At 45.1% G+C, this 12,744-nt stretch overlaps 1 protein-coding gene and 1 long non-coding RNA gene across 2 annotated transcripts in view; one reads left to right on the top strand and one right to left on the bottom strand.

Moving 5' to 3' along the window:
* Positions 1-12,744, bottom strand: part of ECHDC3 (enoyl CoA hydratase domain containing 3) — a 55,404-nt gene that overhangs the window by 1,503 nt on the left and 41,157 nt on the right. The window contains exons 5-7 of the mRNA XM_014536470.1: positions 10,713-10,834; positions 8,986-9,083; positions 7,015-7,215 (exon numbers count right to left, since the gene is read on the bottom strand). Coding sequence (XP_014391956.1) covers positions 7,015-7,215; positions 8,986-9,083; positions 10,713-10,834 — 421 coding nt within the window. The remainder of the gene's footprint in view (positions 1-7,014; positions 7,216-8,985; positions 9,084-10,712; positions 10,835-12,744) is intronic.
* LOC102251778 lies at positions 3,395-6,514 on the top strand. Its single transcript, XR_313351.2, has 3 exons — positions 3,395-3,934; positions 4,009-4,173; positions 6,406-6,514. It is a non-coding gene; the product is annotated as an uncharacterized LOC102251778 (long non-coding RNA).

Here is a 12,744-nt window from a genome sequence, read left to right as displayed (position 1 = left end):
GTAATTCTACAAAGCTGAGCTTTTTGAAACTAAAATGTGATTTAGAAAAAGGGTTCCCAGATGCACAAGAAACACAGTGCCTCTCTTCTCCCTCTCCCCTTGCTCCCTCTCCTGTGGCCCAGCTGGCATCTTTGCTGTTCCTTGAACACACCAAGTATGCTGTCACCTCAGTTCTATACTTGCTGTTCCCTTGGACTGCAATGCTGTGTCCCCAGATAGCCTCACGGCCTGTTCCTCATCTCCTTCAGGTCTCTGCTCACATGTCACCTCATCAGTGAGGTATTCTATGACCACACCAGCCTATTACAATTGTGATCCAACCTCAGCACTACCCCATTTCTGGCTCTATTTTAATCCTTTGTACTTTCATCATTTAACAAGCCATATACTGTACACATTTGTTTACTAGAGGCACAATGCACGAAATTCGTGCAAGGGGCTCAGTCCTCACAGCCCCAGCTTCATCTGGAAGGTCGTCTGGAAGGACGTCCAGAAGGTCGTTTGGCTCTCCGGTCTAATTAGCATATTATGCTTTTATTATTATAGATTATATTATCTCCTTTGCTGGCATGTAAATTTGACTAGGGCAGAGATTATTTTGCTGTTGTTGTTAATCCTATCCTGAGGATTAATTTTCCATTGCTTTTATTTATTTACTAGAGGCCCAGTGCACGGATCTGTGCACGGGTGGGGTCCCTCGGCCTGGCCTGCAGGGATCAGGCTGAAACCGACTCTCCAACATCTCCCAAGGGGTCCCAGATTGTGAGAGGGTGCAGGCCACTCTGAGGGACCCCACCTGTGCACGACTGGGGCTGGGGAGGGACCGTGGGAGGGCTCCAGGGAATGTTCGGCCCATCTTGCCCAATCCCTATTGGCTGGATCCCAGCAGCAAGCTAACCTACCAGACGGAGCGTCTGCCCCCTGGTGGTCAGTGCTCGTCATAGCGACTGGTCGAACGAGCAAATGAACGGTTGGGCACTTAGCATATTAGGCTTTTATTATTTATTTATTTATTTTAAGAAAGGGGCTTGCTTGGTCTCACTTTATCATGCTCTCAGGCTAACCTTGACTGAGGTTGGTGTTCTGTTTTAAATCCTCACCTGAGGATATTTTTCCATTGATTTTTAGAGATAGTGGAAGAAAGATGGAAAGACAGAGAAATGTGAAAGAAATACATCGATTGGTTGCTTCCTGCATGAGTTCTGACCAGGGCCCGGGCCAGGGAGGTGCATGCAACTGAGGTGCGTGCCCTTGACAAGACTCAAACCTGGAATACTTTGGTCTGCAGGCTGACGCTCTATCCACTGAGCCAAACGGGCTAGGGCCATTTTTCCATTGCTTTTAGCTAGAGTGGAAGGTGGGGGGGGCGCGGCAGCAGGACAACACATTGATGTGAGAAAGACACATCCATTGGTTGCCTCCTACACCCTTGCCGACCGGGGTTGGGTAATGAACCTGCAACCCAGGTACGTGCCCTGGACTGGGTATTGAACCCATGACTCTTTGGTCCATGGGTCAACATCTAACCACTGGGAAACACTGGCCAGGACGAGTTTTGTCTTTAGTGTTCTGTTCATTTCTGTGTCTCCAGCATCAGAAGAATGCCTTGCATGTGGCAGACAACCTATTAAATAGTCATCAATGAATGAGTTAATGAATGAACGGATGAAGGCAAACAGTACAGCCAAAGTGGCACTCTAGTTCTTTAAAGGCTAGGTCAAAAGGGGATACAGCTTCCATCTGGCTCTTTCCCTTGGCAACGCAGACTGAGAACCCAGCTGCCCTGCTCTGAGGAAGCCCAAGCCACACTGCCTAGAGGCTGCACTAAGTGTCTGAGTCCCCGCTGAGAGGCAGCCTCAACAGCCAGCATGAGTGAACATGCCTTACACTGTCACTCCCCCACCCTGAAGTCTCCTAGCTGAGGCCACAGACACTGTGAAGCAGAGATAAGCTTTCCTCACTGACCTTGAGCCCTGTCCGAATTGCAGATTCATGAGCTAAACAAATTGCTGTTGTTCTGAGTCACTAATAGTGGTTACGCAGTGAGAGATAATGGGAACAGTTTATACTATATATAAGACACAGCGCATCAGCACACTCTATTTACTGTTTAAGTTTCTATGTAGTGGGCCCTGGAAACTTCCGGTGAGAGAGCATTTAGATCTAGCTTCTCAGTCTCAGTGCCATTGTATCTTTTGGACCAGATAATGTTTTGTTGTGTGGTTTTGTCCTGCGCAGGGTAGCATCCCTGGCCTCTGTCCACTGGGTGCCAGGAGCATCCCCCACTCCCAATTTGTGATGATCAGATATAGCTGCAGGCATTGCCAAATGTCCCTGGGGCCAAAATTGCTCTTAGTTTATTTTATTTACTTTTTAATTGATTTTAGAGAGAGGGAGAGAAAGAGGGGGAGAGAGAGAGAAACATTGATGTGAGGAAAACATTGTTTGGTTGTCTCCCGACCGGGGATCGAACCTGGGGATGTGCCCTGACTGGGAATGAATCTGCCACCTTCTGATGCACAGGATGACACCCTAACTGGACCACACCGGCCGGGCAGCCCCGTTTGGAACCACTGATTTAAATGGTTTTAAAATCGAGACTAGATTATGCTTCTGCTACCCTGACACTTCTCTGTCCAGGAGACCAAGGAGGTCTTAAGGGGTTTAAAGCTGCTCGTTAAAGACATTTTGACTGGAATAGGGTCAGGGCCAGAGGCCTGGACAGAGTTCCTGGCCTACCTTTAGCTTCCTAAGTCACCCATGCCTAGCTTATGCCTCTTTCTGGGCCTGTTTCCTCACCTGCCTAGTGGGGTAATACCGTTTGGCACCGTGTTGATTTATGGGGACTTTACCCAGGCAGATTAGGTAATGGAGTGGCATTCCCTAAGAAAAAGAAAGCCTGTTTATTTTATAGTGCACAAGCAACAATCTTTATTTACTGTTTACTATCCACTGGGCCCCTGAAACTTCAGGTGAGAGAGAAGAAAATAACTCCTTTTCCCTAATAAACTCTTGTTCATTTTGGGGGTACTTTTTGGGCCCCCTAACAAGTTGGTGATTTACCACTTCTTCCTCCTGGGCTATTTGCATTAAAAACAATAAAAAGGACTGGAGGCCAACACTCACTCCTAGGGTGGTGGGGCTTGTGTCTGGATGTCCCTGAGGCCACTTACTAACCACAGATCTTAAGGGAACAATTCAACCCATCTGAGTCTGTTTCCTTTTCTGAAAAACAGGAATAAGAACACCATCTCCTGCAGAATGGTCAAGATGAGAGACAATGTATACAGCTTATACTACAGCGCTGGGCACTCAGTAGCACCTAGTAAGTGCAGTGGCTATGATTCACATGCTTATTCCAGCTATAAACATGTACTTATGCCTCTTTCTGGGCCTGTTTCCTCACCTGCCTAGTGGGGTAATACCGTTTGGCACCGTGTTGATTTATGGGGACTTTACCCAGGCAGATTAGGTAATGGAGTGGCATTCCCTAAGAAAAAGAAAGCCTGTTTATTTTATAGTGCACAAGCAACAATCTTTATTTACTGTTTACTATCCACTGGGCCCCTGAAACTTCAGGTGAGAGAGAAGAAAATACCTCCTTTCCCCTAATCGACTCTTGTTCATTTTAGGGGGCACTTCTTGGGTCTCCCTAACAAATTGGTGTTTTAATACTTCCTCCTCCTGGGCTATTTGCATTAAAAACAATAAAAAGGACTGGAGGCCAACACTCACTCCTAGGGTGGTGGGGCTTGTGTCTGGATGTCCCTGAGGCCACTTACTAACCACAGATCTTAAGGGAACAATTCAACCCATCTGAGTCTGTTTCCTTTTCTGAAAAACAGGAATAAGAACACCATCTCCTGCAGAATGGTCAAGATGAGAGACAATGTATACAGCTTATACTACAGCGCTGGGCACTCAGTAGCACCTAGTAAGTGCAGTGGCTATGATTCACATGCTTATTCCAGCTATAAACATGTATGAATCTCTAATGCTGTGTTTTAGGGATCATGGCCCCAGAAAGCAGAGCAGTCTTCCAGATCCCCTCTAGTCACACCGATGACAAGAACCAGCTGGTGGCAGTGGAGGGGCTGGGATGCTGGAGGACCCAGAGGGGAATGAAGCTGACAGGATCACCGGGCTAATTTAATTGGCTGGGCAACCTGAGAAGTAAGTAAATGAGGAAGCATGTTCTCAAAGGCACTAAGGCACCTCTGACAGCCACAGGAATCACTGACAGAGTGCAGATTTTGATGCAGTCGATCTGAGGGGCCGAGACCTGCATTTCTTCAGGCTCTGGTGAACTGCACACCAGCTGAGGGTCAATGCCTTAACTCTCCTTCCAGCTTGGAAGTTCTACTCTGTTCTAATGAGACAACTGAGAAATCAGATTCTACAGACACACACGTTACCGTGGGTAAACAGGCGGCAGCAAGTGTTCCTACTGCAGAGAAATGACTGGCTTGGAAGGAGGGGGTTCGGATCTTTCATGTGCTCCACAGGGGTGCCACCCGCTGAGGCACCAGCTCCACATTTCTGAACAAGGCCAGCTCAGATAGGCAAAGGGAGCAGCTGCACCAGGCAGGTTGTTTATATGGTGCAATGAAGACACATTATTTAACTCACACCAGAGGAGAGAAACACTTTACAATCGTGGAAAATTATTCATGCCCAGGCTCAGTCTGGCTTGAACACAAGGGCTCCAGGCCATCATTTCTGCTCCCAGTGGACCAGCTGCAGCCCTGGTCTCCGGCACAGCTAAGCAGTTTTCCATGGTGACCAGCAGAGGGTACTGGTGACCCATATGTGTGGCCTTAAGCTGCCTGAAAAAGGCCACGTTTCCCAATTAGGTCAGTTTGCAAAAGCACCTGCTTACTTCCCTGTGGATGTGCATGGGGATACGTGCCCAACACCCACACAGTTTACAGGTCTGTGTGTGAATGTGTTCCTGTGGGTGCAATCAAGCAATGACAACAGGTAGGTGTGTTTTGTGCAGGTTTAGATCTTTATGAATCCCCAGTTTTCCTCCTAAAAGGGGCCACCCAGGTAAGATCTGCAGTCCTGAAACCTGGCAAAGGCCTTGAGTGCCAACAGGCTTTTCACCCCGCTAAATTCTCCTTATCAGTACAGTGATTTCAGCTCATTAATACTGACCCGAAACCATATCTCTGCCTTATGCCTCCAAGTAGCCCCACATGCAGGGACATCTGTTACAACTGGAAAAAACTCTGAAGACTTCAAAACAAGAATGCTACCCCTGACTAGTGATTCAGAGGCCTCCTGGGATCAGGACAGGAGCAGCACAGAGCAGGGATCCAAATGGGACAATACTGGAGATCCTCTCCCGTCTTCTGAGTGGGCCTGGCACTGCCAGAACTTTCTGTGGGAGGACAAAGTACTTTGGTCTTACAACACCCTGCCCCTTAATCTCTCATGCTGGACAATTATGCAACGTGGTTCTGAGAATTGGGCTTTGTGGGAACTGAAGTCCTGTTTTTGCCACATTTTCCTTCTCTTTCTTCTCAAAAATTAATTTAAATTTGACAAATATGATATAATGTTTACATTTTTAGGACTCAATGATAAGCCTTGATTTTTAAAAGTTTGTTTTAAGAGAGAATGGATTCTTATCCTGACAGGACAATCATGATTTAAAGGTTTCAAATGCCTTAACATGGTTGAAGATGAACAGTTGCAGATAGGCTAACCAGACAACCACCCTTTAGTATGCAAAAGGCCTTGTGAGTTGATTTGCACAATTATAAGATAGTTCATTAATAAGCTCTGACAATGTTTTTAATGAACTCATTTTAATTTAATGTACTGGCACAAAGTAGGGAACACACACACACACACACACACACACCCCCCACATTTAAAGTCAATGTGTATCCTGACAGGATGAAACCACCCCCTTGGGCTAAGCACATTTCAGCAAGCTCTGTATTTGGACAGGCCACTTTTTGTAGTTGTGGAGCCCACGTTCAGCCAGTTTTCATGTGTGAGTGTGCTGGTAGGTATCTCTATTCAGAACATCTGCAAAAGCACACACCTCTGTAAAAACGAATGAGGAAGCATCGTGAAAGAAAGGAGTGCTTCCCTAAATGTCTCCATCCCTGTGGCTTGATTTCGCCTGGGTCTCGTTTCTTTTGTGCTTCAGGCATATGAAGAACTGCTGACTTTTGTAGTAGATGCTAAATGGACATGATATCCTAGAAAGCAATTTAGTTTCCTACTTGCTATACGACAATGTATACGACACCTATGATATGACCCCCCCCCCCCGCCACCATTTTTAAAAACAAAATTTCCAATTAAGAATGAAGATATATATATTTTTTAGAACAAGAAAGCCACTGGTTTCTACTCACAAGATGTTCAATATTGTTTTATGTCTTATAGGAAGGGAGAAAGCTTTGTAAAGAAAATGGATTTAGCAAGGACAAAACAACGTTTACAATATGGCTCCTGGGGCAGCTTCAACATGCCGAGCTCAAGAAGTTCCATGCTCCTGAAATACAACCATCGTAAAGCTGACACACTCAGTGTAGCAGCTACTTCAGTCCTTTCTAGAATACGACAGGCTGTCAGCAAACAATCAGCCAGCGACACTCATATCCTAGCCTCTTGGTACTGGCATGTCACCATGCTATTACATGTTATGGACACCTTTTGAGTGCAACAAAACTGTCTCAACTGCATTTCAAATAAGATTACAAAAAACGTGAGCCTTTATGAAAATAAACAAAAAAAATCCAAAACCCAAACTAGCTACATAGAGGGGCAGGCAACAGCGAAATGCATGATTCACGAAGTGAAGTGCCCTGTGAGAAGCTGCGCGTTCCCCGCTGGACAAGAGGCGTCAGAAGGAACACTGCAGCACATCCAGCCAGCTATGCTTCGTGCAGAACATCCTGATTCACATGGTACTTTAACAACCGAATTTGGAACCAACCCTCCAGTGCACATGAGGGTTACAACTACAGAAGAGGCTGCAGGGGGTCACATTACCTTTCTTGGCACTGCTCTCCCCAAGGCCACCCCAGGGGTGGAGCAGAAGAGCCCGAGGTTCACACCTGGAGTGGCAAATGAGGACTTGTCACTGGCCACGGCAATGTCACAGCTGGCAACCAGCTGACAGCCAGCAGCGGTGGCCAAGCCGTTCACCATGGCGATCACGGGGACGGGATGATTCTGGATCAGCATCATGACCTGAAGGAGCAAACATAACCAGTTCACATCCATCCAAGAGTGAGGTGCAATGTTCATGTTTATTTCATATGATTTTACTGCTTTCAGAGCACTTTTCATCCCCATTAGTGTATCAGATTCTATGGGAAAAGGACAGAAGCAGGCACAAAGAGAACTTGCATTGAATATTGACTGTGGACCAGACTGTGCCATTTGACTCCTGAGAAGCCCAGGAGGAAGGAACACTATGTTATAACCGAGACACAAGGCTCAGGGGGAAGGAACTGGCCTAAGGCCACAGATCCACAAGTGCCGGCTGTGGGGTCTGAACGCACATCTGTCTGACTCCCAACCCCTGGCCTCTTCGAGGCTGCAGTCCCCTCCTCTCCGACTGCTTCCTCAGCAGCCCCACAAAAGAACAAAGCTGATTCTCTGCGGAATGGTTCTATTCTCACTGAGCCTGTGTGGAGCGCTAGTGTTAAAGGTCTGAAACTGGTATTTGGAATTTCCTTGAAAAATTAAGATGGAAAAGGGACTGAAAGGCAATTGCTCTAGTAATTCTCAAATTACCACCATGAATATTCTCTCAATTCTATTAAAATGGCAGGGAACACCCTGTCATCTAAATAAATAAAAGCCCAGCCAGTGTGGCTCAGTGATTGAGTGTCCACCTATGAACCAGGAGGTCACGGTTGGATTCCCGATCAGAGTACATGCCTGGGTTGTGGGCTCGATCCACAGTGTGGAGCGTGCAGGAGGCAGCCAATAATTCACCCTGATCATTGATGTTATCTCTCTCTCCCTCTCCTTTCCTCTCTGAAATCAATAAAAACCTATTTTAAAAAATAATAATCTATAATAATAAAAGCATAATATGCTAATTAGACCAGACATCCTTCGGGACGGCCTTCTGGACAAAGCCGGGGCTGCGAGGGAAGCCCAGGTCCCAGATGCCTGCCAGCGGCCAGAGGGAAGCTGGTGCTGGCAGGCAGGAGAAGGAAGGCCTACTCTTGCACGAATTTTGTGCATGGAGCCTCTAGTAATAAATAAAATTCCTAAAACAGTGCTATTGGTAGAGAGCAGCCAAAAACTTGCTCATGTGATACCCAGTTCCCCTTATAAGTCTTCAGAATTTTTTTTAAAAATATATTTTATTGATTTTTTACAGAGAGGAAGGGAGAGCGATAGAGAGCTAGAAACATCGATGAGAGAGAAGCATCGATCAGCTTCCTGCACACCCCCACTGGTGATGTGCATGCAACCAAGGTACATGCCCTTGACCGGAATCGAACCTGGGACCCTTCAGTCCGCAGGCCGATGCTTCATCCAGTGAGCCAAACCAGCTAGGGCAAGTCTCCAGAATTTTTAAATGGTTACTGTTATTCCATTTATGAATGCTCTCTCTTTCCCATTAACAGAACTGTTTTAGTAAAAATTAAATTATAATCTTAGGTTCTTTCTCTATAAAGATGTACATTTCTACCCTTTACCTCTTAAGACATATATACCAAGACATACCCATGATGCTGGAGATGGCAGCTATCAATACCAACATATATTTCCCTATCTTTGGCATATCACATATCAATAGCAAACTATGGTTGCTTTTTAAAAGTCTAAACCAAATTGTTGCTTGGATGAAAGACTCACCAATGGCCACAGGTTTTAGTAGTTCTGCAGTGGTTAGGTCTCACAGATAAAACCTTTCCTGTAAACTAGAAGCCTAATCCAATATTTAATGTGTGTAATTATCATTTTCAGGTTTGCAATGCAAGTTGTCCTCTGGCTTACCTCAGAACAGGTTTGAAATACTTCAGTGTGATATTCTGGACCTTGCTCATCCGTCAGTTCCTTTAAATCATGCCCGGAAGAAAATACAGGTCCCTCAGCTGCAAATGGTTCCAATTGAGAAAATAAAATAAAAAGTTGTAATCAGCAGAGTTGGGAAGGTCATTTACTTGTCAATTAAATAATTTTAATGAACAATTGTATCACTGCTGTGGACACAAAGTTAATGGCCCAATTTGGTAAGAATAATTCCAGTTAACTGGAAAAGTTGTAGCCAGTATTTTGTGATGACAATTCAACGTGAGGCATCTGTACTCTAAAAGGTCCGTGGTGGAAACCAATGAACACGTGCAATTACACATGCAGTAACCAAAGCAGATGGACGACTTCTTTCAGAGTTGTCCCTCCAGTCTCACAGTTTTGTTTTTGGACTTGATCTGGCCTAAATTTTTGACTCATGTAGGTCCATCAAAATCCACTGTGCCTTCTGCGGCGACCCTGTCGTTTAGTCGACAGACAATGGCCATCCGTGCAGGCTGCAATCAGGAAGGTCAGAGGGTGAAGAAAACCTCTTTATTTTTTTAAAAAAAATATTTTTATTGATTAAAGAGAGAAAGGGAAAGGGAGAGAGATAGAAACACCAATGATGAAAGAGAATCATTGCTCAGCTGCCTCCTGCACACCCGCTTCTGGGGATCGAGCATAAAACCTTGGCACATGCCCTTGACCGGAATGGAACCCGGGACCCTTCAGTCCACAGGCCGACGCTCTATCCACTGAGCCAAACCAGCAAATGCAAGAACCTCTTTATTTTTAACATGGGGCTTAAGGATGTGGTTTTATTGTTATTGTTAAGATTAACAACAACAAAATGCAATTCCACTGATAAGCTGGTAACACTTTCTCATATTTTCCTTTTGTTGTGACTCTTTTGATGGGCAATATTATTCCCTTTAAACAAGTGAGGGAACTGTGTTGTCTGGAAGTTAATTGTCTTTGCTGCATCTGGGTAACATCCCCGTGGCTGACGAACGATATCTGTCCTATTTCTTTTCAACAGTTGAAAAGTTATATTCAACCATAGATAAGGTAACATTCTGAGTATCTGCCTCCAGAAATACTAACCCTTAATTTCTGTAACAACAAAAGTACATCACAGGGTATCATCCATTTTATTTTTCTATGGATGCTTTAAAATGCTGACACTTATATTACTTAGACCATCACCATCATCACTAGATAATTCATTAACAACTTTTACTGGAGAAGAGCAAGGAAAGAAATGAGCAAACTGAAGAAGATTGCAGATATTGGTTGAAAGTTTGGTAGGAACAGATAAACCAATCAAATGCTTGAGCAGCCTGGTCCCATCGACTTGCTAGGCTACCCAAAGGATCAGTGATTAAACTCATCTTATCCGGTCCATGAGGAAACCAATTATCTGATTTCAATGGGAATGCTATGTATCTGACAAAAAGGAAAGACATTTTCCCTGCACAGTAATCTTTGCTATAATTTCCAGTTAACAGTGTTAGGGAAAAACAATGTCAACAACGAAAAAAAGTAAGTGTTAGGACCAAGCCCTCCAAATACACAATAGTTTTTCATAATGAATGTTCTTGTAAAGGAGCTTCCAAACAATTCTCCCATTAACTGAGGGACTGCCCCAGTCAACAAAAGAATTTTGAGAGAAGTCTTCAGCACCCTGAGGAGGGATATCAGAGAAGTACCTGAAATGATAATGACTTTCAGATCTGTGCTTTCAGCTTCATGAAGAATGTCCCTTTGGAGAGATTTCAGCATTGCCAGTGACAGCGCATTCCTCCTCTTTGGATTGCTCAAGACAATGTTCCTGCGAAGAACATTTGATAATTACTGGGTCATGCACCAGTCAAAACAAGTGAGGACCCCTGCATTTCCTTCTAATTTGGGAGCTATTTTTAAAACACCAGAAAAGAGAACTGCTGGTGCTTAGAGGCAACTGAGATGGTCTGTCAACTCTCCGGAGTTACGGCTAAGTCAAAACAAGGAGACGTCCGGAAATGCAGGCTGCGTTTTCTCCCTCTTCCCTTGATTTGTTTCTTTTTCAGATCTGCTGTCAGAAACATTGCTGTCAACACCAAAAGGGCAAGTCAGAGTCGTTCCAAAATCATTGCCGCCCATACCTAGAGGCTGCGCAGTTTGTAAGACGGCAGCAGGAGCCAGAGGGATCTGACACACGGTGCCACCTTCAACTTCTCCCCATTGTTCCTCAGAAATAAATTAGGTTAGGAAGAGAACCAAGAACCTGCCCCCATCTCCTCCTACCCACCGCACCGAAGCGGCAGCCAAGGTGCAGCTGCCCATACACACAGATGACAGCATTTTGCCATCTTTTCTAGTGGCATCCTATAATTCTGCACAATAATTCATGCTGCCTGAACATGGGATGGTGTGTGAAGAACGAAAGGACAGAACCGTACAGCAAGAGGGCTCTTTTGGACGTGTTATCTCACTGGAAGCTGGCATGCAGAGGCCTGCTCACTCTTTTACGTATGCTGATTAGCCTGTATTGTCATCGTACCGCCCATACACAGAAATGTCTTTTTTTTGCTGTTATAAGGAATAAGCAGCAAGCCAAGCACCAGATTAATATACGTTTTATATCTGTTTCCCATCAGCCTCCACCAACATTTTTTCAGCCTTCCTCATTCTTTTTCAAATCTGATATTCCTACTGCTATGTGTCAACTTGGATTCTCCATAAATAGCCTCCTATGCCACTGTTTTCTGGGAAACTACTTTGATGACTGAATCTCAGTGTAATACCCTTTTCTTTGGAATACCATTTCCGTTTTGCTGCCATCTTTAGATGGCTGTGATATTCATCATTGTTTCTCATGTGCATGCTGACTCCTAAGTACAAAAATGACTTGCAGCTGATATGCTGATAGACTTTGAAACCTGTATTGGGTTGTGAGGATGGGGGGAGTGGCCTGGAGATGGTGGTGACAGAATTGCTGATAAACCTTCCAGTACAATAATGGATGCGCTTGCTGTAGTATACTCAAAAAGCTGCCATCCTATCCATGAGAGATGCTTAATTAAAAGTCTAAGGCCTCAGGCAAAATTGTGTAAAAAGATGCCAGCCCCAAACGCCAGTGCTTCATGGCAGTGTCTGCGCAGATGGGTCTCATTAATCCTTTGGCCTGCGTATGACACACCCTTTGAGCGTGCTCTAAGTTGCTGAGTTCACTTTCAACCAGTGTCATGAACCAGGCTTCCTGCCCCTGTTCCTGCCACTCCACTAACACTACTCTCACCTAACAGCTCCTAATTGTCTGAACCAAACCCAGTGGCCATTTGGATCAGGCTCTCCTTCTGGAAACACATGCCTTCTCTCCTGGCTTTTTAGTCCTTCTCTTCTTCTCCCATGGGCTCCTAGTCTTCTGCTAACATCTAAATGCCAGCCACCTTCAGAGCTCCTGCTCGTACCTAGAGCAGTACCCAATTCATAGCTGGCCCTCATCTATTGCTGAGAGGAACACCTTTGAAAAGGAACACTGCGCCCTAACCGGTTTGGCTCAGTGGATAGAGCATCGGCCTGTGGACTGGAAGGTCCCGGGTTCGATTCCGGTCAAGGACATGTACTTTGGTTTCGGGCACATCCCTAGTGGGGGGTGTGCAGGAGGCAGCTGGTCGATGTTTCTCTCTCATCGATGTTTCTAACTCTCTATCCCTCTCCCTTCCTCTTTGTAAAAAATCAATAAATATATATTTTTTT

This window comes from Myotis brandtii, unplaced genomic scaffold (assembly GCF_000412655.1).
Source record: "Myotis brandtii unplaced genomic scaffold, ASM41265v1 scaffold163, whole genome shotgun sequence".
Lineage (NCBI taxonomy): Eukaryota > Metazoa > Chordata > Mammalia > Chiroptera > Vespertilionidae > Myotis > Myotis brandtii.
Note: the sequence above shows the minus strand (reverse complement) of the source record. Positions and strands in the feature narration are given on the sequence as shown.